General features: G+C 37.9%; 2 protein-coding genes across 2 annotated transcripts in view; one reads left to right on the top strand and one right to left on the bottom strand.

Moving 5' to 3' along the window:
- The window catches only part of sdr42e2 (short chain dehydrogenase/reductase family 42E, member 2), a 36,884-nt gene extending 30,965 nt beyond the window's left edge, over positions 1 to 5,919 (top strand). The window contains exon 12 of the mRNA XM_022668093.2: positions 3,561 to 5,919. Within this exon, the coding sequence (XP_022523814.1) occupies positions 3,561 to 3,785 (225 nt within the window). The 3' untranslated portion in view covers positions 3,786 to 5,919. The remainder of the gene's footprint in view (positions 1 to 3,560) is intronic.
- Positions 5,920 to 7,543: 1,624 nt separating this feature from the next.
- Positions 7,544 to 26,028, bottom strand: cdr2a (cerebellar degeneration-related protein 2a). Its single transcript, XM_022668095.2, has 6 exons — positions 25,733 to 26,028; positions 23,899 to 24,011; positions 19,436 to 19,584; positions 18,233 to 18,409; positions 14,806 to 15,301; positions 7,544 to 12,469 (listed from the first exon to the last, which is right to left on the bottom strand). Exons 1-6 carry the CDS (start codon positions 25,812 to 25,814, stop codon positions 12,125 to 12,127), a joined length of 1,362 nt encoding a protein of 453 aa, XP_022523816.2. The 5' UTR covers positions 25,815 to 26,028; the 3' UTR covers positions 7,544 to 12,124.
- Positions 26,029 to 26,887: the final 859 nt, after the last annotated feature.

The following is a 26,887-nucleotide window of genomic DNA, read 5'->3' as shown; positions in this document are numbered from 1 at the left end:
TTCGGTAAGGTCAGAAGGTTTATATTTACTTATATTTGAAATGCATTACATTTTTTTGTAATCAGACAGACTTATTTAACTTATCTATAACAGTGACTAATTTAATTTTAACCATATTTCAGAGTTTCTTCCAGTGCATAGAAAACTGTTTCAATATAGAATATTGACAGGAAGTGTGAGAGGAACATTTTAAAAAACGTATTGGAATAAATGATCAGATTGATACTTTTTTTAATATAAATTGCCCACTCAAATAGACATCTTAAAACTTTGTATTATTATTATTTTTGACCAGCTATTTTAATTTTATATAATATTACAGATTTAAAGCAGGGCTTATATGAACTGTCCCAAATTCTATTATATACATATTTACATATTATATTCATTTCATGTCCTCATTTTTACAGTGTATAGTTGGAACTAAGACAATAAGCACAATTCCACATTGTATCAGAACTTTGACACGCATATCATGCTTCACAGTATATTTGATATTATATATATTGATAAGGTATATATGACACACAGACAGTCATCTTGCATCAGTAAAAGTATATTTTCTTTATTCAATTTACTGTATTTACTAGGGGTGTCACAATTCTCTAAATCCTCAATTCAATTTTATTTCCGATTTTAGGGTCACGATTCGATTCTCGATTTTCTTTTTTCTTTTTTTTACAGCAGAGAGGCCTATGCCAGTTTTAGATTAGTCTATGGTCAGTCATTGGTTTGATTCATCAAATTTACAATATCTTATTTCAAAAGGTGGGCTTGATAAAAGTGATGCGAAGTGATACAAGTGATCTGTAATACACCACACTAGGCACTAATGGTCAAATTTAAATAATTTAATTAAGATATATATGTAATGCCATCTAGTGGCTTTTTTTGGTAGCAGCAGTGTGCACGATTAAAACAGCAATGTGCAACATAACAAAATAAAAGAAAAAAATACTGGAACAGTCATGTAAAAAATAATAGAACAATTAGAGCCTTAACAAACTGAACTCTATCCTACTATAACAGTTAAACATGAAAAATAAGATTCGGTCCCTGAGAATGACAAGTTTTTTTCTTTAACAGAGATATATTATTACCTTAATCTGAAAGAAAGATGCTCCTTAAGTTACCAGTTACTATAACTATTAACATAATTAAGGCTAGACAAAACAACTGTTAGTTTTATATTTTCAAGTTTTTCTTTAAGAAGATGAGAATGTTCACATTCTCTGGAGAAAGGGCTGCTCTTTGAGCTACAGCGTGCTGAGCCATTTGCGTAGCGTGCTGCGCTATTTGCGGGAAGGATCGTCGACCCTCTTTTTGACTTCAATGCTTGAGACCATGACATAATTTCGAAGAAATATCGAAATCGTGACACCCCTAGTATTTACGTTCCTTTGATCGCAAAAACTAAAGTAAAGCAGCTAAACACCTCGGCGAACCAACACACGGTGCTGAAGCGCAATATAGGCTAGGCTACCGGTAGTGATGGCTCCACTGCAAAATCTGGACACTGTATTATCTAACTGTAACACTAGAGCATTAATAAGAAGCAGATTGTAAATGTAACTAACTGATGGTAATCACAGCAGCCCTGTAACAGATCATGAGCAGAAAATGGAAAATGCTCTTTTCCCTTAGAGCACATGTGTCAAACACAAGGCCCGCGGGCCAAATGTGGCCCGCCACGTCTTTTTATGTGGCCCGCGAGAGCTTGTAAGATCTTAGTGTCTATAATAAATAGGTCAGAAGCGTCCTTTGACCAAAAAATACATTTCCCACAATGCTTGTCGATTGTATTACCCGCAAAGTTACGGCTTACTGCCACTACACGGCAGTGTAGTCATTGATGTGGAAACCCTGCCGGAGGGAAGGTGTAACTTCGCGGGTGGAATTGAGACATATAAATGTTTATCCCATAATGTCCAGAAAAAGAGAAGTTGATGCAGACGGACGGCTGTGCTTCAAGGCGAAAGACCGGTATGCCTTTTGTGTTACGAAGAGTGTTACTGACCAAAATAAACGCTTTTTAGGAGAGATATAAGTTCTGTGTAAACATTTATAAGTCAATAGCTGACAAAATCTGTTTTAATGACGTTAATAAACATCACTGTGACAGCGCTAGTCGCAGTTTCACCTCAGCAAAGTACGAGGACGTGAATCACTTATCTAACCAGCCTTTACTGATTTCTGCCCTCAATAACCCTTTCAATAACCTCCAATAGCCTTTAATAGTCTTCAGTAGCCTTCAACAGTCTAACCTTGCAGCCGTGGTGTGTCCACTAAACTCCGTAGTTATAAACATCCTGAGGTTAGCAGCGCGATAACTGACCTGTTTATAATGTAATCCCAGCAGTGACTCATGCTCTAAACGGCTGCTGTTAGCTGATTGGGCTGAAAGATGAACTGTAGAGAGCTGTATTATTCGGTTACAAAAATCTTTATTTCATACACAGAAGAACTTAAAAATTGTAAAAACGCTCCAGACTGGCTGAGCTGAGCCCTGTAGCCCGTGGCTGGGCTGTAGCTCTGACTCAGTAAAGACTGCGGACTTGTGGTGCTGCTGCTGCAGCTCCCACTAGTGGTTGGATGAGGAACTGCTAAATCTGAGGAAATGCTATGTTCTTAACAGCTCACAATTTTTGATTTTATATTTATTAAGCCTTATTTCAGTTAATAATTTCAAAGTTAATATAACTTGATGTCATTTCTATTCACTTGAATAGTTTGGTTCTTGATTGATGGAGTTTTTGGATTTCATGACATGACAAATTAAAAGGATTTATGTTAATAGAGCAACAAGCAAACATTTTTTCCATGCAACTGTAATATTTGATTGAATAAATAATATATTGAGAGTTATTTAACATTAAGGAGTAATTACATTCATTTACATATATTACATTTGGTTACATTTTATTACATTTATAAGTTACATCTGGCCCTCGGAGGACAGCCAATATGCCAATGTGGCCCTCGGCCAAAATGAGTTTGACACCCCTGCCTTAGAGCTTCGTAAACTGGCAGCCCAAGTATTTAATCTAGTTATCTTTTTTAATATTACAACTCTATTACTTTCATTACCTTTCCTGGTAGGCTACTGTTTGCGGTGTGTGGCGTTATTTGTGTACATAGCCTATTTAATTAAAAGTGCGGCTCATTGTCAGGTGCGTCTTATAGTCAGGCGTGGCCTGTATATGTACTATTTTTTTTTTTTATTAGATGCGGCTAACATTTAGGTGGCTTCTCCTCTCAACTTTTTGTTCCTGCACCTGGCATTTCAAATTAAAAGCCCTCTGGAGAGTATTGTAATTGTGATTTCATGATGCTTTATAAAATTCTAAAGAAATTGCAGGCCACCACTGCCAGATGTATGTAGAGGAAACACTGTATTGTGTTTTGCCTGTATGTTCACTGGGATGTTAACACTGCTCAGTCTTTAATGCATATTTTTTATTATTTCCTTTTCAGATGCAACATTTCATTTTATTGCATCCCTACCTTTTATTGATCCTTTGATTTTGACTTACACATCCACATGTATCTTATTTTTTTAGGTAAGAAACGTTGCGGTCAGCCACACTTTCAAGATCGAGAAGGCCCGTCGGGAGCTGGGCTTTTCCCCTAAGAAGTACAGCTTTGCTGACTCGGTGGATCAGTACCTGCAGAGCCAGCATAACTGCTCAGGTTCCTCCCTGCTGGACTCGCGGCTCTTCCTCACCTTCCTGCTGGGAATGGTAGTGCTGGGATTAACCGTCCTGACGCTCTGGAAGGAGCATTAGCCTGGGCACCTCAGCCTCAGGGTTCATGTGGTTACTCTGGATCATTTACTCTAATTCCTCCACTCTGTAGGGTCTGTAGGGCTGCAACGATTACTTGAAAAAAAAAGTTAGTCTTGAATAAAAAAAATTAAAAGGAAAAAAATGCCAGACATGCCAGAAGTCATGGGATAACAGTATGTCAATTGATCATGCGGATTATTAATTTAGTGGACTGCTTGGAAATGTCCACACCTGTATAATTTGTGAGGTGATATCTTGTGAGTTCTGCAGGCGTTTAACATTTCTCAATCCATAGTGAGAAGGCACTACCACCCACAAAGCTATCCACAAAGTTACTCTGGCAGAAATCACATCCCCATTTTCTGTAAATCCTATAAACTTCATTTCACTTATCAAATCACTGTGTTCGTCTGGAATTGGAAATGGATTTTATAAGATGTTATACCTTTAAAATATACTTTAAACTTTAAAAACAGTTTGACAGTCTGACTGATGGAAAGAGGACAACTCAAAATCTGAGGCTATGATTCTTCTCCATCAGTAATCTGGAATTTTCAATCCTAAATTCTGTTTGATATAGCATCTCAAAAAATTAGAATAGCATTGAAAAGTTACTTTATTTTAGTAATTCAGTTCAAAATGTGAAACTTATATATTATATAGATGTATTACACACAGAGTGATCTAATTTAAGAGTTTATTTCTTTTATTGTTGATGATTATGGCTCACAGCCAATGAAAATCCAAAAATCAGTGTCTCAGAAAATTAGAATATTATATCATAAGACCAATAGGTACTTTTGGCAGTGTGCCAAGTCCTGCTGGAAAATGAAATCCGCACCTCCATAAAAGTTGTCAGTAGCAGAGGGAAGCATGGAGTGCTGTAAGATTTTCCGGGAAAACAAAACTGCACTGACTTTAGACTTGATTCTAAGTGCAGAGTTTTCTTACAGCGCTTCATGCTTCCCTCTGCTGACAACTTTTATGAAGATGCGGATTTCATTTTTCAGCAGGACTTGGCACACTGCCAAAAGTATCAGTTGGTCTTATAATACTCAAATTTTCAATTTTCAAGATGACTCTGTGTGTAATTTCACATTTTTAACTGAATTAATGAAATAAAGTAACTTTTCAATGATATTCTAAGTTTTTAAGATTTTTTTTTTACTTATTAGTTAAAACCAGAAAACACGACTTTCTCCTTTCACTTTTAGGGTTTCTGGGACTTTTATTTTAGGGGTAAGTCGGCTATCCACACCCCTGCAACATTGTCTAATTTTAAAAGTTTTTGGGGAGGAGATCACAGAAATTGTACTCATATATAACAATGCTACTTTTTGATTGGCTGTTAAGTAGCTAACGTTACATTTCTCAATTTATTAAATGGCAAGCTTCTTCAGAATTCTTCATGAAACCGCTTAATGCTGCTCTTTATCCATGAATAAAAAGAGTGGTGTACCTTGGTGGGCATTGTGCTACTTATCTTTTGTGAGTGATACACAAGGTGTGGCATGTGAGCGTGTGAACTGCTTCAAATAAGTGTGAGACACTTATATGAGAGCCCTGAGTATCATGAGGGAAGGAGTGTGTGTGTGTGTGTGTGTGTGTGTGTCTGTGTGTGTGTTGTTCCTGAGCGTTTTAATATTTTTACTATTGGGTTTGCTGTTTGAATTTCCTTTCTTAAATGCTAATACTAGCGCTAATGCTAAAAACAAACATGCGAAGTGGAAGATTCAGGGTAATAGACCCAATCTTAGCTAGAAAACGGGTTTAAAGTCTATCTATGACTCTTACATTACATCTGTATTTTATCATATTTAAATATATATAAATATTGTCTTTGGCCTTGTGTCTGATTTACAGAACAGTGTACGATAAGTGATAAATGATAAACTGTATTGATTTTTGTCTTCCTGTTGTGAACTTACGATTGTGACTCTGACCTTTTAATACTGTGTTTCTTCAACATTTTTTCCTAATCATGAATTATATAATAATAATTATTATTATCATAAAAAGCGTTTGTTTTCTTATTAAGTTATAATCCTGTCTATAATATAGCCCAAACTGCTGTATATTATTAAGCTGTGTACATGCGAACTGCTGTAAAGTTAATAAAAGTAATTGTAATTTTTGTTTTTGTATAATTCGCAACAAACCACAAACTTATTTCTCTGACTATTTGCAAATGTAACACAAGGTGGCACCATTACTTCTACCACTATCTGTGTAAAATGGCCTTACTTTTACCCAACCAGTGCTGTTTTTTACTGCAGTGGTGCTTAAAAGCTTGTGAAACTTTAGATTTTTCTATTATTCTGGATAAATATGACCTAAAACATCATCAGATTTTCATACAAGTTCTAAAAGTAGATAAAGAGAACCTGCTTAAACAAACAGACAAAACAAACAGACAGCTCATTTATTTATTGAAAATAAAATAAAGGTTAAATATTTTTGAGTGGAAAAAGTATGTGAACTTCTAGGATTAGCAGTTAGTTTGAAGGTAAAATTAAAGCCAGATTTAAAAAAAAAATCAATATATTGATAATCAGGTGTGAGTGGGCACCTTGTTTTATTTAAAAACATTTAAAGAACACGTTAGTAAAAGTATATCACGTCACAAACATATGAGATTTCTGAGGACCTCAGAAAAAGAGTTGTTGATGATCATCACCCGGGAAACGGTTACAAAACCATCGCTTAAGAGTTTGGACAGATTATGAACAAATGAAGAAAATGCAAGACTATTGTTATTGTCATCTTCCTCAATAAATAAATAAATGACAAAGTATAGTATTTTTTTTATGTATTATTATATAACTGGGTTCTCTTTATCTAATTTTAGATAATTTATTGCCCTGACGGACAATAATTTATTGCCCTGACGGACAGTTCTGGTGAAAACAGTAGAGTTGTGATGCATGTTGAATTCTGTTGAAATTTGCTCAGCCGTGGTTTTATTTTTTTTGGATAAAATCCGGGTTAGCACCCGAACATCCCTTTCAGACAGCTTCCTCTTACAGCGTCCACAGTTAATCCTGTTGGATGTGGTTGGTCCTTCTTGGTGGTATGCTGACATTACCCTGGTCCTCTTTTGAACTCTGGTATGTCACCCATGTGCATTGAAATATTTTTAGCAAAACTGTGCTCTTACCCTGCTAATTGAACCTTCACACTCTGCTCTTACTGGTGCAATGTGAAATTAATGAAGATTGAACACCAGGCTGCTTCAATTTAGCCATGTTTCAGTTTCATTGTCCAACCTCTGTCCCACCCATGTCTTGGCATTAAATACGGCTTAAACATAAATGTTATGCATGTACAGAGAAAGTATATTTAAATAGCATACTTCCTTTTCACAAGGCTGGGAGCAGTTGCCAACTTTGCCAAATGGGCTACTAGAGTCTCCTTTCTAATATACTGTAATCGCGTATGAGGCTTAATTTCATTCCAAAAACTTTTTTATGTTGTGTTTTCGTCTATAAAAATGAGTGCACAAGTTTAAAATCCAGCACATTCTGAGGAAAGCACTGTATCTCCAGCTCTGATACATCTGCCAATAGATGCCCGTGCTGAACAGCATTACAATGGGAGTGAAGAGCAATGGCCCTTCAAACTCGCTCGCTCAAACTCTGGATGCTGATGGAAAGCAGCATGATGCAGTATTCCAACCGTTGATCCTCTGATTTCCCCATTAAGCAATAAAGCAATAGAGCAAAGCCAACATTATTGATAATGAAGACAGAAGACATGTGGATTGTTGCAAATATTTTATTTTTATTATTATTGGCTATTTTAAACCCTAAGCAGGTGTTAGTTAGTCTTCACTCATGCCATTGCAGTTAGTATGCTAGTTCACTCATGCTGGAGAGATTTGTTAGAAGGCATTTCTATGGCATTGAACTACAAAGAGTCTCTATAAATCAGCACCATGGAGCAGTTTATGCAGTTAGAGTTTTAAATAACACAACCGTTTTAAATAACATTAATAAAAGTGTCCAAAACAACAAGCTTTACAGTCTTTTAAGACTTAAAAAATAAAAAATAAGAAATACAGGATAAGTGGTCAAAAATGAATGGACAAATGTGACCAGGGACGGACTGAGAGAAGTAGCAACAGTTTTGCAGTTTTGTAAATGAACACTTTACATACAAAAGCATTACATGTCAAAACTTTTTTTTTTTCACATTTTTAGATTTATTTTATATTTTTTATTCTTCTTCCAATTTTTTCCTGAATCAAAATAGTTTCCAAAAGACCAAAAGACTGTATGAGACTGAAAAACACTGTACATCTACATCCAATCTTAAATTCTTATTGCCTTTAACTTGGAACCGCAGAACCTGTGTAACGTCCTCCCGTGTGACGTTCCAATCGCGCCACAGGAAGTGAAGCCTGAAGGATTCCCAGGAATGTCGGACGTGGCTGAGAAGGAGGACTCTGAGGTTATGTGTGTCCTGAATAAACATCATCCCAGTCCTTTAAACAGATCGTTTCACCACTAGCCTACAGCCTACAACTCGGACACAGACACTCTGCCCAAGTATAAAAAGACGCATTGAAAACAAGGAATGCCAAACACCCAGCGTGAATCTGCGGGTGTGACTCAACCCATCACAACTTTCAATCCACCCATTTTCCCTCAGATAATTCACTATTCTGCTCACTGCGTCTTCTTCAGCCTTCTCTAAAACACCAGCTGAACCAAACTGCTGAACGACACAAAAACAGTGACCTGTCCAAGCCCCGCCCACAAACACAGCACACCCTTCTTCACTTAGACAGATACATCTCTGAAAATAAAAATAAAAATAAGAGACCACTTAAAAATAATGAGTTTCTTTGATTTCACCATTTTGAAAACCTCTGGAATATAATCAAGAGGAAGATGGATGATCACAAGCCATCAAACCAAACTGAACTGCTTGAAATTTTGCACCAGGAGTAAAGGCATAAAGTTATTCAAAAGCGTGTGTAAGACTGGTGGAGGAGAACATGCCAAGATGCATGAAAACTGTGATTGAAAACCACTTTAATCCAACCACTAAATATTGTTTTTTGATTTTTTTATTTTATCCATTTCTTATTTTCTGCAAATAAAAGCTGTAAATGACAACTTTTTTTATTTGGAATTTGGGAGAAATGTTAACCATAGTTTATAGAATAAAACAACAATGTTCATTTTACTCAAATATAAACCTATAAATTGCAAAATCAGAGAAAATGATTCAGAAACTGAAGTGGTCTCTTAATTTTTTCCAGAGCTGTATATGATGTTTTTCAATTATTCTTCACCCCCCCAGTGTTAACAAAAACAAACAACTTGTTTTTCCTTCATTATTGTTTCCAACAGCAACGTTTCAATCGCACTCGCAATTATAAGGTACAATTTGTGAAAAGTTTCCTCACATTAAAATTTTTAGTCAATAAGGAATAGTTACATTCAAGTATTCAATTGTCATTCTTTGTGATAAGATATATTTTCAGATATATAAATTCCATAAATTCCAAAGCTTAATTTTTCATAAATGTACAGAAGTTGACTGCTGCTAGAAACGTACTAAAGGGAAAAAAGCATACACATTCTCCGTGCTGTTTATGGCCTTTAATAATTCAATACAGAATCCCATTCCACTTTATGAGAAACCGTAGCACTTAAATAGCTTCATTCGTATTTTAGTCCCAAGTGTTAATTATTTTTTTATTACAAAACGTAAAAGCTGTTTGTGTGATACCAATATATCAATATAATGATTAATATATATTTATTTGGAATCTGAAAACTCCACAACATTATGCAGGAATTCTATTCAAAAGAACACAACAGTTTCTCATTAGCTTCAATGGGGATTCTTTTTTTTATTTATTTATTTTTTTTTAGGTGTCCAACCCAGGAACTGTTTCTATGAAACAGTATATTTATACAGACAGGCTAACTTTCTGTTTTTTCAGTCTTTTAACATTCATTTTTCCTTGAACTCCCAGATTAGATCCAGTTTTCACATTTATCGATTTAGCTCTCAAATCACTGGCGACCGCCAGTTTTAATTGTGCACCATACACCACACCCTAAAACATTATATTGCAGCAATATCCACCCACCACAGCCGGAAAAGGTATGGATTTAGAACATAATAAGACCTGGCTTTAGTTATTTAAAGTCTAAATTGCTTTATCTTATGAAATTCAGCATTTACACCAAGTTACAACCATTACCAAAAGTATTCCAGCTGCCCAATCAGATCATTAGATCAATGTATAGCTTGTTAAAGGCTGAGATTAAGATTTAGCCTGGACTTTTAGAAAAACATTTACATTTAGCGATGTGGTAATTAGCAGTAAGATAATTAGCTATTAGCATTAGTCTTCTTGTTATAATTTGTACAAAAAAACATGATTTGTCACACCGGCCAGGATAAACTACTATTAGTTAATGCACATTTGAATAAATCTATTTTTATATATATACATATCTCTTTGTATCGCAATGGATTACATTTCAGTGTTATTTCAGACTCTGTAATGCAGCAGCCGCGCAGTTTCGCTACATTTCAACAAAAAAATAAAAATCCGAACATAAATACAGTGAACAGTGAGCGACGAATGCAAAAATAAGAAAATAAATAAATCTCTCATCTACACCAATGTGAAAAAAACAACAAAAACAAAATAAATACAAAACAAAAACAAAAACCAAAAAAGACCAAACAAACTGACCAAAAAAAATCTGCATAAAGTGCAGAGCAGAGTGTTGCAGCATCAACAGTGCAGCAGCATCACACTCTCCTCACTGTGAGCTACAACTCGCTCTAAACTAACTACTGGTATTATACTCTATTAAAATTTAGCCCTAGTTCAGTCCGGCCATTCTATTCTATTCAGTCTATTAGCACATCGAGCACTGATGAGATAAGCTTAAAGGAGAACTCTGGTGTGAATTAAACTATGGGTGTATTAAAACAAGATAAAAAAAAGAAACTTTGTGCACTTTGACCAAACAAGCTTTTTAAAAATGAGTGAGATGGGGCATGTCTTGCGCCTGCAGATGAATTGCCTTTTCCATCGTTATCCAGGCTCAAAGTAGCTCCACACTTTATTGGTAGAATCTGGAGAGCCCTGACATTTCAAATGAGGCATTTAGACCTTTAAAACTGCACAAGAAGTTTATTAAAAGCCACTATTTACATCCTATCCATCTTAAACTTAAATAAAAATAATTCATCCGTTGAGCACGAATGAATACGTAAGGTAGTTGAGCAGATTGTAAAATTAATTCCTTGGAAATGCATGAATTCCAGCTGTTTCTGAAAATATACTTTCATTATTTTACTATTCATGCTCAACGGTTGATTATTTATTGTGACTTAAATTTAAGGTGATGGCGCTATGGGATGTTAACAGTGGCTTTTAATAAGCTTCTTGTGCACTTTTAAATTTCTAAATGCCTTGTTTTAAATAGCAGGGCTCTTCAGATTCTACTAATAAAGTGTGGAGCTGCTAAGTCCCTAAAAAACAGTGGAAAAAAAGATTTATCTGCAGGCGCACACGTTTTAATACATTAGTCCAGTCCATTTTACACCAGAGTTCTCCTTTAAAGCCCTACAGTTTACAACACAAGCAAGGTAGCATCTCACAAATCTAATTTGATTAAATGGGCTTTGGTTTTCGTTCACCAAAGCTAGTGTGATCCCTGAATGCTGGTTGAGTCAATATTTGGCTACAAGGAACACTGATTTCTTTTCATTTCAGGCATTCTCAATCTTGCAATCTTGCATACAATCTACAGCTCTAACGAACTGCTAAGAACCCTGTTAGTTTCTAATTACAACAACGTCATTATATTGGTTATCTTTTCATTACAAACTACAAACTAAGGTAGGTACAGGCCAGACTGATATAAAAAAAAAGAGCAGCAGATTAAAGCAGGGCTACAATCAGGTGTCGCTCTCATGCATGGCTAATCTCAGAGAGGCCCATATGGCTACATGTACATGAGTCAAAAAGGCTTGTGTAGAAAATACTAGCCTGTTGGTAACCCAAAGGTGCTCAGTTCTGAGCATGGACGGTACATATATAACGATATATCCAGGAACAGGTGTTAAAAGTGCAAACAAGAACCACCACAGCACCTAAAAACCCTAAGGACGTCTCAAAAGACCAGCGTTCTCCAGCTCCAGCCCCAGCTCCAGCTCAACATCTACGTCACCCAATTTACACAAAGCGAGGTACGAGAAGTGCAACAACCCCCTACCCCGCCAACAACAGGGGTGTAAGTAAGAATACTGCTAAGGATAATGCTATCTACAACAGCAGCAACAGTAATGGAGGGCTTCCACTACTGCTCCTGACTCGGCGTGGCCCTGTTCTCACTCAGGTCTGCTTTGGTTTTCTGGATACAGGTGAAGATCTCCTTAAAGAGGGCCTTGTACTCTGGCTGATGCAGGTCAACCACAGAGGGGCCCGTTTCCGATGACGTGGACGCGGCCTCGGTCGTGGTTGCAGTTGCCACAGAGCTGGATCGGCGTGAGGCGGGGGTCTGGACGGCCTTGTGGCTGAGTCCGTCGGATCCGCGCTGACAGCGACGCAACAGCTCCTCGTACTTGATCTGCAGGGCACTGTACTGAGCGTCCACTTCGTTCAGCAGAGAGATCCCGCGCTGCCTCACTGCCTGCGAGTGACCCTGTGGTGAATAATGGAGGTTATATTAGTTGTCGACAGATGAAAATGGAAACAAATGGATTTTGTGTCTACAACATGTATTTTCTGTATGGCTTAGACATCATAGAAGGACATCATAACTTATATGCTATAACTATATATACCTTTTAAATCACAATTCATACTAGGGGTGGGCGATATGGCTCTAAAATAATATCACGATATTTCAGGGTATTTTTGCGATAATTATATACTTGGCGATATAGGAAAACTAAAATAATTAATTCATTTCAGGAATATAGTATAATAGTATAACAGAATAATCATAATGTGGCAAAATAAATAATATAGCATAAAATAATATAATGCAGCAAAAAATATTGCAGAATATTTAGTGCATGCATATAAACTGCAAACTAAAACAATTATATAATAAATACACTTAAAGCTTCACAGTAAATAATAGACTACTTTTAAGACAGAACAGCCCTATTATCACATTATGGATTTTTAATATCATGATATTTCTGTGTCAAAATATATTGTATACAATATAATATTGCCCACCCCTAATTCATACTAATCAATTTCAAAAGCTTTAGTTTTTTTATTTTGGAACCATTATGAAGTTACAAAACTAGATTGTATGCTTTGGATCACTGTCTTGTTGCATGACCCAGTTGTTCCAGCTGGCTCATGACTAGGCAGCAAAAACATTCTTAAAAACATAGCACTACCACAACCATGCTTCAAAGCTGGTATAAGGTCCTAACTTTAAATAGCAGAGTTAGGTTTTCAGCAACCATTATCAGGCTCTATGTTGGCCAGTTCTAAATATCACACAGTGCGCAATTAAGGCTTTAAGGATTTATGCTTCTACACCAGGGGTGCTCACTCCTGGTCATGGAGATCTAACAACCTGGAGATTTCAGATCTGACACAGTGGAGTCTAAAACTGTTTCTAAATGCCTTAGTTATCTGTATTATGTTGGAACTGGAACTAATAACGGTGGATTACTGTGGATATTTTTGTGGAACAAAAATTGCAACAAATGCATTCAGTCCTACACAGTCCTACATCTCAGACATCATTTTGTTTTAGACTTGTTACTTAAAGCTCCAGATAAAGGAACTCTCTCATAGGCTCATAATTGGCAAAAACTGTATTGTTTCAATGCAAACGCAGAAATCAACCTTAACACTGGGATTAGTCTGTGGCATTCAAGAAATGATTGACTAGTACAACTAATTATAACTCCAAAGCGCAACAAAAACACATTCCTCAAACCATCACACTCTACCAGTCTGAACTGTAGCCACAAGGCAGGTTTGGCACAACATGCAGACCATGCTAGAAGCCTCACTTTTTAGAAATGTATAATTATTAAACCAGGTTACTATGTTTTCTGTTATTGGCTGATAAAAGCGTAACCTGATATGGTCTGTTGTAGCTCATCCATATCAAGGTTGGAAATAATGTTATGCATTCTGATATCATCGCTGTCCAATGAAAAACACCTCAATTTTTGTCGATTTTTAGTTTTACATTGATTTCCATTAAAAGTTTACAAGGTTTTTTCTCTCTCCTGTAAAGTGGCTGTTTTGGAGATAAGTGTTTTTCATTGGACAGCGACGACATGCAGTTGGACAGGGTGGTTGTTTGAGTTACTGTAGCCTTTCTGTCAGCTCTAACCAGTCTGACCATTCTCTGTTGACCTCTTTCATCAAAAAGGTGTTTGTTTCGCTCTGTAGAAATTTTCTTTATTAAAAAATTCTGAGGTAAATCTTGAGCCTGCTGTGCTTAAAATTCAAGGAGATCAGCAGTTGTAGAAAAGCTCAAACGTCCACCTCTTAAAACAGCAATCATGATGCACATAGATACCAGAGAAAGAGATACCATTTACTCACTTTGGCGATCAGCTGGGCCTCCTTTAGGTACTAGTCTGCCAGTGCCTGGCTGGTCTAATTAGAGCATTGAGTGCACCTGTAAGGGGTATGGCTTATAAGGTGGGGTTTTGTCTCTCGTAGTTGGGCACCTCCTTTCTTTGTGTAGGCATGTTTTGTTTTCTTTCTTTCTCAGGCTTCTTGATTTCTGTCTCTCCCCCTTTTTACTCTCCTTCTTTCTTTAGCCTCTACATTTATTATCTACTTACGCAAATATACATCCACTAATTCATGACCATCCCTCCATTCACATTGATTTATATTTTGTATTAAATTGAAAAGAGTCATATTTTGTTTAAAACTTAAACTTTTGTGTCGTGTCCTTCTTCTTATGTTGCAGGGTGTGGACGAGCCCATGCTATAACATAATTTTAATTGATCAGCTGTAGAAATAATCATTAGCTATGACTCTACCTCAGTGCGCCGCACACACGTGCGATCATGCCCCCGCCGTAGTTCCTCGGCCCACGTGCCTCTAATATGGCTTTCGCTGCTACAGCGTCTTCTCTCCTGGACCTGCGTCTCCTCTTCCTCCTTCTCCTCCTCCCCCTGTCCCGCCTTCTCCTCTGAAGGGAAGAAGATGCTGTCTGGCAGCAGTGCATCCGGGGGTCTGGTAGTGGGGGCTTCCGAGCGCCACAGCTGCCGCAGTTCCTCCACCTCAGCCTCCAGTTCAGCCTGCCGCCGTCGTGCCCCCTCCAGAAGAATGGCCCGCTCCTCCAGCACCCTGTTCTCTCGCTCCGTGAGCTCGGCCACCCGCTCCGCTGCCTCCCGCCGCTCACGCTCCGTCACCAGCTGAGCCTGCAGGGTCTGCAAAGCACTCTGGAGAGACTCGTTCTCCTCTTCCACCATCTGCCTGATCTCCAGACCCTGCCAGGAGCGCTCTGAGCTCAGGCTCTCTGAGCTCAAGCGCCTGAAAAGCAAAAAAACAGACCATGAACATCAGGCCATGCGAGTACTGGTGTGGTTATGGCATAGATTAACCCTTTCAGGCCTAAAATACGTTCCACTGATGAGAAAAATTTACAAATATAAGGAAAATATATGAATGCTGTCTGTAATGAGTATTCTAATGATGTTCTAAAAAATATATATATTTAATTACTTTTTTATCGGAAGCCTTTTTATTTCACAAAGCAAAAAAAACATGGTTAAATGTGTTCTAAATCACATAAAAAATTAGCTTTCACTTTTTCTCATTGGCTCTAGTACTGCCATGCTCTAATGTCTGAGATGCTGTTTTTTTTGAGTGCAGTGGTTGGTTTGTGGTCTATTCTACACTGTAAAATGTTTCTTGTAAATAAATATTTAAAACAAGTTAACAGAAAAAAAGTTGTAAATAAAGGATTGTACAATTACAGAAAGATCACAACATATTGTTTCGTAATAAGTATAGTAATTAATACATTAATTACAGAGTGTTACAACCTTTGTAGAGTAAGCTTTGGCCTAAATCAATACACAATAACACTGTAAATATTCTTTACAATAACCATATGTACATTAAAGTGTTGGGGTTTTAGTTGCCAGTGAATAATAAACAAAATAATATATATACATGATGTCCATTGTAATGAACGCAGGGTCTAAACAGGTTAAGAATGTAGGCCTAAAGTAGAGAAGGGCAATATGACCAGAATTTAAATAGCAAATTTCATTATAAAGAATAAAGAACAAGACAATTAAAAAAAAAAAAAATAACGCTATACTCCAGGTATATAATAGCTTTTACATAGATGGTAACGTTACTGCCATCACCATGCTTCACAGCTGTTGTAAAGTTCTTATTTTGAAAGGCTATCACTGCTTTCACACTTTTTCCACTGAGCCACTAAGGGACGTTAATCACTTGAACCAGGATTAAACCAAATTAAACACAGTTTTATAGATAGCACTTAGAAATGCAATGAAATTTTCTGATAGTGTTTTTTAGGTTTACCCTATTCATTTGATTATAGCGCCACCCTGTGAAACAATGAAGCCGTAAATTTAGTAAGTCAAAGTTTGGGGCTAGGCTTAGGCAGTTTAGAGTGCCCATGCTTCAATAAAAATATTGATATTTGCTGTCATGTGTCAATACGATATATCAATATATAGAAATGTACACCCTATACTGGGGTGTGTTTGTTTACGTGCTAGTTCCTGCAGGGGCAGAGGCTGATTAGATTATGGGTTAGTGGATTACAGGGAGAGAAGTCAGGGTAGGATTATGGTGTCTGCTATTGAATGACCTTAAGATGCACAGTCAGCAGACAATCGCTAATGCATCAGGACAGGTCAGTGGGAAGGCCGGAGGGGTCAGACATGAGCCGGACCCCTGCTGAGGAATAGTGCACAACTCAGACACAACTCCAGACAATCCAAACCACCCCCTGCACCTTTCCCGCTCCTTCAGGACTGTTTCCCTTTTTCATATCCTTTACGTAATATCCTTCTCACGCTACAGTGCACAATACCACAGCCAACAGAGTGCTGCAATAAAAACTGAGCCTGAGCTGTGTGTACAAAAACAGTTCCTGTTACAGTACAGGCGGCATTCACCAGTCTAAGAAACTGTATTTACATTTATTGCGCAGGAATCATGCTTCATTTGCTTTTATTGCGACTGAAAACATTTTTAAAAATCTTCCTACAGATGCAACTGTTTTTGCAGCCTAAAAAAAAACAATTAGAGCATTTATGTTAGATTTATGCAGAACAAAAAATTACTTAAAAGTTACTTAAAATTACTTACTTCCACTAAAATCCACTTTTCTTGTTCTTTATGAAACATTATAGGTCTCTCTGAGTTGTATATGATGCTGCACATGAAACTTTTCCTCAACCTCTAAGTTTAAATTCTCTGCCTCAAGAAAATGGTCTGTTGTTATTTTTATTTTATATAAAGCTATGGTGTGATAATCACAATATAGCAAAGTAACAAGTCAAAATGTGTTTTTTTTTTTTAAAAGATGAAGAATGTTATAAACACAAAATTCTGGAGACTCACACACACGTGAGCTCCTCCACTTGTCCGCACTACGCACTTGACTTGCAGTATGCGTTTTTATTGTTGTTTTTTGTGTGCTTTTGGATGTAGTCTATTAAAATTAAAATGTTTGATTGTTCAGAAAGTGTTTTATATTCTTAAACATTGTTAATTATATTAAAGTAGAGGAAAGTCATTGTAAATTATGTTATTGTTGTTGGTCAATTTCAGGTTTAATGATTGTGCAATGCATAGCCTTACTGCTGTTGTATTTTTGTGTGTTTTTTTTGCTCTTAGGCTATAAGCTCAATATAAAAACGTTAGCTTGTTTAGAAAGTGTTTTATATTCTTAAAGCATGTTAAATTATATTAGATTAGAGGAAAGTCATTCAGACATCACTTTTGTAGCCTAATTTACCGGTGTTTAGGCCTGTGGATCATTGTTCACATTGTTCGTGTTTTAACCTTTCTGAGATCTGTTCTTAATAAACATTTTTTATTAAATAATAGGTCTATGCTTCTTCAGTGTTGCAAAGTTAACATAATTCTGAACAGATTTCACTCATTTCAACAGTCCAAAAATCTTTTTTTTAAAAAAGCTCAGTTTTAACTACTTACTAAAAATGTATTTGTACATTTTCAGTTTATGTGGCTGGTCAGGTCAGGCACGGGCAGAATGTGCATGGGCTTGGGCTGGATTTTTTGGGCCCGATCTAAGCTCTAATCTGTTAAGAACATTTCTTGTGAAAATTGGGTCAGATAAAAATCTGGGTGAGATTCAGCCACTCAGGCGCCCTGCTCCTGCATGCTGCAGCACGACAGCTTGGCTGATGCTTCGATTAGAAGAGATACGCCTGGCAGAGCGTCCACACTCACATGTCCTGGTGCAGATCGTAGAGCTCCTTCAGGCAGGAGACGCTCTGGGCTGCCAGGCCTCTGCGTGCATCGACACGTTCCTTCCTGGACCGCTCGCACTGCGCCAGCTTTAGCTCATCTACCTGCTTCTGCAGACCCTCCATGTGAACCTGTAGGCTGTCAATGGTCTCAGTCAGGCTGAAAAAACAAGCAAGACAAGCAAGAACAGAATTAAACAGGAGCTTGCTTTATTTTAAGCTAAACTGCTATTGAACTCCACCCTAGTGCCACCCTCTTCCGTGATCTGCTGCATATAGGCATTTAGTAAAAGGCCATCATCACCTAAGGCAGTGTTTCTGTATCCTAGTCCTGGACTGCACATTTACTGTCTTCCCTGCTCCAAACACAGCTGATTCAGTTGAAAAGCTCCTTAACAAGCCCTTTCAGAGTTGCAGGGAGTGTGTTAAAGCAGGGAAACCTTTAAAATGTGCAGGGAAGGGGGCACCAGGACCAGGATTGTGAAACACTGGCCTAAAGCTACCAATAAACAAGCTGTCTTAGCAGAAATGAAAGCCATCTGTCTCCGAATTCAGAACAGCACTACCTCAAGTATGTATCCTGACAAAATATCGCTATTGCAATAGACAGGTCTGTAAAAAATGAAGATATCACTTAATTTTCTGAATCAGTTTCTCTGATTTTGCTATTTATAGGTATATATTTGAGTAAAATGAACATTGTTGTTTTATTCTATAAATTACGGACAACATTTCTCCCAAATTACAAATAAAATTACTTAGGAGTGGCTGAAATACCAAAAAAAAGCAGAGATTTCAGACCTCAAAAAATGCAAAAAAAAAAAAACTAAGTTCATATTCATAAAGTTTTAAGAGTTCATAAATCAATATTTGGTGGAATAACCCTGTTTTAATCACAGTTTTCATGCATCTTGGCATGTTCTCCTCCACCAGTCTTACACACTGCTTTTGGATAACTTTATGCCTTTACTCCTGGTGCAAATATTCAAGCAGTTCAGTTTGGTGGTTTGATGGCTTGTGATCATGCAGATTCCTCTTGATTATGTTCCAGAGGTTTTCAATTTGGTAAAATCAAAGAAACTCATAATTTTTAAATTGTCTCTTATTTTTTTTACAGTGCTGTATCATTTGTTTACATTACATTTGACTCTGGTTCAAAGCCAAAGTCTCCAGCTGGACTGCTCACCTCTGGATCTTTCCCTGGGCAGTGCGGTTGTCCAGCACCAGGGTATGGTTACTCTTCTCCAGCTCTCGCGCTGCCACATCTAGCTGCTCGTAAACTTTGGCATGCTGGTCATTCATCTGCCTGAGGAGCTCCACCTGCTTGGTCAGGTACTGAGAAACACACAAACACACATCAAAGCAATGTCAACCAATCAGTTCTACTCTGAAATCAAGTCTACTAATGCAAGATGTTAAAAGTGCAAGACCTAAAACTCACTACCTTCTTTAATCCTTCAAGAACTGAATGTTAATAAGAAGTGTGAAGATTTTTTCCAATGTTTGAAGAATGTAATGTAAATTTGCTATCAATTTAATGTTTGGAAGCTTTAAGGTAAACATTTAAAAGTCTTTAAATAACCTAATTGATAGGTCTAATATTACAATGGAGGGTTCATTAAGTTCATTAATTGGAGCAGCCTGGTGGCCAATCTTCATTAATTGCACTTTGCACCAGTAAGAGCGTGAAGAGTGTGAATGTTCAATCAGCAGGGTAAGAGCACAGTTTTGCTCAAAATATTGCAATGAACACAACATTATGGGTGACAAACCAGAGGACAAATTGTTGGTGCACGTCTTGCTGGCGCATCTGTGACCAAAACAGCAAGTCTTTGTGATGTATCAAGAGCCACAGTATCCAGGGTAATGTCAGCATACCACCAAGAAGGACCAACCACATCCAACAGGATTAACTGTGGACGCTGTAAGAGGAAGCTGTCTGAAAGGGATGTTCGGGTGCTAACCCGGATTGTATCCAAAACTGTCTGTCAGGACAATAAATTATTGTGTTTCAGTTTCATTGTACAACCCCTGTATATTTATATTCAATTACTGTTCAGCTCTACCTACCATGCTACGTTTAACACTCTATGAACATGAACCAAAAATTTGCATTTTTGAACATTTCAATACATGGTTCTTTTTACCTGGAATTTTATGTCAATGAAAAGAGACATGAAAAACCATCTCAACATTCAACACTAAGTAAAGATTTTCCTACAACCTGTGCATTCAAGTCCAGAACATTTCAGGAATGTTGTTTTTGAGTACAGTATCATCAGTATTATCTTAAAGTCCACCATTACTGGGGTATTTCTCAACTGCATCCTGTGTGACAAAGCCAATTTAGCCCTAATTCTTTCTTTATAATCGGATTACAACACAAGCTCCACAAGTGCAACTTTGTGATGTAACAAAGCTAAACCAGTCACGTACTTTACTGGATTTCACTTGTGAAGAAAAGCTTTTCACAAAGAATTTTATACACGTAAACAGATCAGGGACGTACAGAAGAATGCAGGTGCGTGACATTTAAACCTCTACAGTTCTGTATCATTTAAGCGATTAACCATGTTTTTCCAGCGTTGCTTCTTCATAGACACAAGGGGAAGGGCACAAATAGTGCAGGACTTAAGGGCAGAGGTTACATCAGAGCTCAGGAAACTCTCCATTCACTCTCTGAGCACAGCTAGGGTCTTATCTCACAGCTGATCCAGTGCCAAAGCACAGAAACACAGGTAAGACTCTCTGGCAGCTCATGCTATGGTCTGGCAGGAGATGAGGATGAGAGTGTAGGAGAGAGTAAAGGAAATCCCCTGCTGTTTACTCCCTTCTCACCAGACGAATGTACAGTTAAATTTAGCAAACGCAAGGAAGTGAGGCAGAAAAAAATGTTCCACACAGAGGTGGATCCAACAACAGGACACATTATTAATTCAAAACTGTGCACTACTTGGACAAAAATATTAAAAGCTATAAAAAAAGTGTTTATTGCTTTTTAAATAAAATATTTCAAATTTTGTCCTATTTTCTCCACAATTTGAAATGCCAATTACCCCACACAATCATTAAGACTCCATCCACCCATCACTAGTTATGCCCCCAACACTAGGAGGGTAGCGCTTGCCTCCTCTGATACCTGTACTATAACCAAGCAGTTAGCTAATTTGGAGGAAAGCGCAGCGACCCAGCTCCGATACATCTAAACTACTCAACTAGTGGTGTGCCATATCGTATCGTACACGATAATATCGCCAAAATGTTTCAATATCGTGTACGATCTAATTTTTTTAATTCAGTATTTCTTCTTCTTCGTCATTTCGCCAAGAGTATCGTTATCGCGAAAATACCATGAAATATTGTGATATTATTTTAGGGCCATATCGCCCACCCTTATACACAACTACACATTTTTTGCAGATTTTTTTGCAGAGAATCTGAACCAATATAGAGCACACACTACACGACTGGGCATGATACACTACATCACCAGATTCCTTGGAGATTTAGTTGCCAACATGGAGGTACATGTGCTTGCTGCAGTCATTGTTTGGGCTGCTATTTTTGCAGAGGCAAACAAACAAAAAAAAACACATAAAAACACATTGTTGGATAAAGTGGTAGGTTGGGAGAAATGGTCAGCATGGTCCCTACTCATTACATGAAGAGCTGGAGGTCAGCAAAACACTCGCAGGATACAAATGGTGCAGCAGTAGCTACTTAAGCTGCTGAAGTTGTGCTAATGTTATATGATGGATTGGAAATTGTTAATACAATTTGAAAAAAGTGACCCACTGTGTGTTTTTTGTTATGGTATTTACTTTTAAAAGTCTGCTTTTAATGGCTGCTGATGTAGTCCAAGTTATCCCAGACGTACTGGGTGGAGCCCCATCATTCCAGAGAACACAGTTCAGCAGCTTCACAGCTGTGTAGTCCAGTTCTTAGTATTCCAAGTATTTCAGGCTAATTCCCTGTTTGGGAAACTGTACCTGCAAAAACAAGAGGCTTTTACAGCCTACGGTCACAAACCTGAACTTTGACAAACATTCAAATAAATATTTAACCTCAATCCCCCAAAAAAGACCTTAATATAACCTAAATATTAGTTCTAATCACAAACCTACTTGGTCTTTATCCAATCCTCAATCCAACCCAAATCTCAAACTGAACCAAAATGCCATAGTTTCTCTGTCAACATAGCATTAACTTTGGCCCTAATCTCAATCACAAACCAACACAGCACACATCACAGCACCAACTTTGGATATAATTATAACCCACACCAAGCCCTGATTTAGTTTGTTTTTCAAGACCTTAATAAAAAAACCTGAATTTGGTCCTTATACCAATCCAAACACTGCTGAAAAGTGTTTCAACATCATAGCTATAGGGTTAACTTGGCCAACCATATTTTTCGCACTATAAGGTGCATTTAAATTCCTTTAATTTTCCCACAAATAGATAGTGTGCCTTTTAATCCAGTGCATTTTATGTATTGATTTTACCAGTCAGGTTGTAAGGAGCAGTAAAGCCAGTCTGCCAAATTGCAGAGGTGAATATATTCAGCCTGTAGCCTGCTTCTAACCCCGGCTAGCACTGCTTGGGCGGTTAGTGGCTAATGCTAATTCTTCAGCCTAATGCTAAAGAGATTCAGGAATCTAAGCTTACTGTAAAAAAAAACAAAATAAACAGTTTCCAGGAGAGAAATCTGTGTAGATTAACATCCAGCGCTCGTTTGACTTTAAAACAAAGTCTTTTTCATTACAGGTGTGTTTACTAAGCAAAATGCACCTTATAACCCGATGCACTCATGTATGAAAATAGATGTTCATTGATAGTACACCTTATAATACTGTGCACCTTATAGTGCGAAAAATATGGTATGATAACACCACTAGAATAGATGGTAGAGTGTTAACACTACTTTACAACATGGAAGGTTCCTTGCTTCACCAGCAGTGTTACTCTACCCTGTGGCATGTAGGTTGTCCTCGACCCACTGCTGAAGCAATTCTATTTCATAGCTTGGAAGTTTTTTTAACACGCCACCAGAGTGACTCTAAAGCACATATCAGGTCAGTTTTCTTGTCTAGCCAATGAAGATGCTGTAATCCATGACTTGGATGGTTCCTCTGCTCACAACCAGTATACAGTCAGTATTCACCACAGCTTTTTTTGTTTACACATGAGAGTCAATTACTCTACATCACAGAGCAAAGTGACTCTAAATTTAGGACTCTATATTGTTTCCAAAGCCCACCACTAGAGTAAATTGGCTGGGATGCTTCTCAGCTATTACAGCTATTGTCCAATGACTTTTCCACTACTTATTACTTAGATTTTCTTGTGCCAACTTTACTGGTACACATTTCAGTCCTCTCGCTGCCTGCTGCAGAACTATATATGCTTTTGTTGATGCAGAACGTCTTTGGGCTTAAGAAAAGTGCTGTGCTGCAGAAACCGATTGGTATAATTACTAAGTGCTTCAAAACAGCAAATAGTTTTTATCCTAATCCTCTTTTTATTTATTTATTTTTTTTTTAAAAAAGCTTAATTCTCAGCTCATATCTTGTGGAGGTACATGGGCCCCTTATCCCTGCCAAGAAACAGTGTAAAAACTTCAGAACATAGCTGGAGGGGAAATGTAACCTCGATCTCCTGCAGCTGCTCCTGGTTGGTGGAGTACATCTGCTGAAGGCCCTGTTCAAGCTCATGGTTCCGGTCCAGGAGTGTCTTGCCCAGCTGTGCGGCCAAATGTAAATCTGCCTCAGAGAAACACACACACACACACACGAACAGTAAACATTAAGCACAGCACGACAGAATATCCTGTCAGCCAGAGGCCGGACAGTCTCGAGGTATGAGTCATAAGAGACTTATCTATCCAAGAGCTAGTTACAAGGACTGCTTTAGACGTAAGTAGCCTGCTTCATATGGTCTTGGTGAAGGACGCTTGAAGGCAACCCGTTAACATACAAATGGCTGTCAAAAAACATATCAAATTGAATAACCCATGCTATTTGTTCCAAAAGAAAACATCAATATCATTAGGCCAGGGGAGGGTAATGTGATATTTTACTGTATTGTGATATACAAAATACTGTGTAACATTTTGTGAATATTGTCAGTGCTTAAATAACACTGACAAACTGAACATTTCAGTAAAGAGTGCATAAAATGCAAGGCAGGTGAACAAATAAACTTGGCAATATAGTGTATGTAGCGAAAACTTTATTTTCCCCTTCTCCTTTATTTGTAAGAAACATGCATTTGTGAGATGTGCAGCAGAGCTGAGTAAGTGAGTCATTCCCATGAAAAATCACCAGCTACCCTCCGACAATGACAAACAGCTCATTCTGCCATTGACTTGTTCTGTGCTTGATGATCTTTTTGGGATGTCGTCTTTGTGGCACGTCTCAGACATCGCTCCATTATATGGAACTTGTTTTGTGGCACAACAGCTTGAAGTTGCATGCCAATCGATGAAGCAGTCATCCATTGGCCACTTTAGCAGGGCCAATGCTAATCTGGGAATAGCAGAAGCACAAAACAAGTGGCAATAACAACAGCAGAATGAGCAGAATAAGTTTGGCAATGGCAGAGAAGATACTGTGCTCTAGTGCTTATCCAACAAATGCATGTTTCTTACCAATGTGACAACATTTAAAAAGATAAAATTACAGGCTTTTTAACTGTACAAGATGTATAGCCAAGAAGCATTGGTCCAACAAAAAAGAATCAACCAAATACAAATTGCCTTAGTTTTTGTGCATTGTTTAGATGAATCTGTGGCTACTTGATATATATATTTGCCTAGATAGAAAGAAAGGTACTTTGAACCAGTGATTGGTTAACTGAATTATTTTCTAAGGAAATTTAGTATATATATATATTTTTTTTTGCAACGCCATAGAAGAACCATTTTTGTATAGGATCCGTCAGTGTGAATTGGTGGGGAACACATAAATTGACTATTTTTTAAGTCTGTAAAATGTCATTCACACAAACCTCTTTTACAAAATTGAGCCTTTTGGAAACAAAAGTGGTTCTCCTTTATTTAAAAGAGTGAGGGGCCAACAATGCTGGTCCACTTGCATCAGCAGTCACTGCAGCAGTGAAGTCAATGAAGCTTTAAAAGGGCCTCTATGGGCGTGACCTTCAGCTGACACAACTATGCCGTAGCTTTAGGGGGAAGCCAACAGCAAAGCACCGTTACTGTGATGTAGAACACAGTGAGAGAGTCTTTGGATATTGGATAGAGACATGAAATTAACATTAACATCTCAATAAACCAACAATATTTCCACCTTTCCACCTTAAATAGTGCAGCAGTTACAGAAGCTCACACGTCTCGTCATGTTACTTTTAAGGTGGAACGGTCAATTCCAACAATACCAACTTCCGTTTCAGAACAGAAATAAACTAATTTAGTTAATAAAACAGATATAAACATTAGCTAAAACACTGGCATTCCCAGCCTCACCCTGCTCCAGGTCCTTCCTGCTGTACCACAGCTCCTCTTCATTGTGTTCAAATCCCTCCTCCACTATCATATCGGTCAGCATGCTGGCTGGGTTTTAGGGGGTCTCTCTCCGACACACCGAGTATTAGTTTCAAGTTCTGGAAGTCTTCATACAGCTGCTCTCTTTGTCTGGACGCTACATTTCCCTCTTCTTCCACCTCCTCCTCCACCGGCTGCCGCTCCGCTACTCGCTTCTCCGCATCAACAGCAACGTGGCAAATTCACAGCCCTCACTACTGAAGCAGCGGCGGCAGCAACAGGGGGCGGGACAATCCGCACCATAACACCGAGCCCGGCCGCTTGATTGACACCGTCACTGACCAATCAGGAGAAAGAGGGCGGGGCGGAAGGAAATGGGTATGTCCTAAACAGATCAACAATGCTGCCTACACACAAAGGCCCAATCCCATTTCACTCATCGGCCCTTCCTCTTTGCCCTACCCCTCTGTTTTTTTACGCGTGCACGTCTAGGGGTATGGTGTCCTGATTCTTGTTAGGCTGGAGGGTTAAGCTAACTATACACTAGACGACTTTAAAAAGACTAACATCATGAGAACCTAATACGTGGGAACAAGATAATTAAGGTGTGGGAATAAGATTAAGTTGGAGCCAGAGAATAATAAAGTTTGCTTTTCCCTAAATTAATGCTAATGAAGACGACTGAATGTTACATCAAATCTCTAATTCAAGGATCATCATTTGTAAGAAGATGGAGAGTGAATTGGTTTCTTTTTATTTTCCTCTTGAAATGAATTTTGGCGATATTTTGGAGTCTCTTGCACTGAGACATGGCATGATTCTAGATTAAAAAGCAAGCTTCTAAAACAAAAGCTAAATTCTAGAAAAGCAAGCTTCATTATTTTCTGGCTATGACCTAATTATTTTGTTCCCACAGCTTAATAAGTCATGGCCACGACTTATTAATCTAATTCACATGCCTTAATTATCTTATTCCCACACATTAGGATCTTGTTCCCACCCCTGAATAAGATGTGACCACGTATTAGGATCTCATTCCCATGCTCTAATAAGTTCTTTCAACATGATGTCACCTTAGGGGCTTCGTAGACACCCTCTCACGTCTAAAGACAAGTCACAGACTTTTTAGTCATAGAC

The sequence above is a fragment of the Astyanax mexicanus genome, chromosome 3 (assembly GCF_023375975.1).
Source record: "Astyanax mexicanus isolate ESR-SI-001 chromosome 3, AstMex3_surface, whole genome shotgun sequence".
Classification (NCBI taxonomy): Eukaryota; Metazoa; Chordata; class Actinopteri; order Characiformes; family Acestrorhamphidae; genus Astyanax; species Astyanax mexicanus.
The sequence above is the reverse complement of the archived record's forward strand: the minus strand, read 5'-3'. Positions and strand labels throughout refer to the sequence as shown.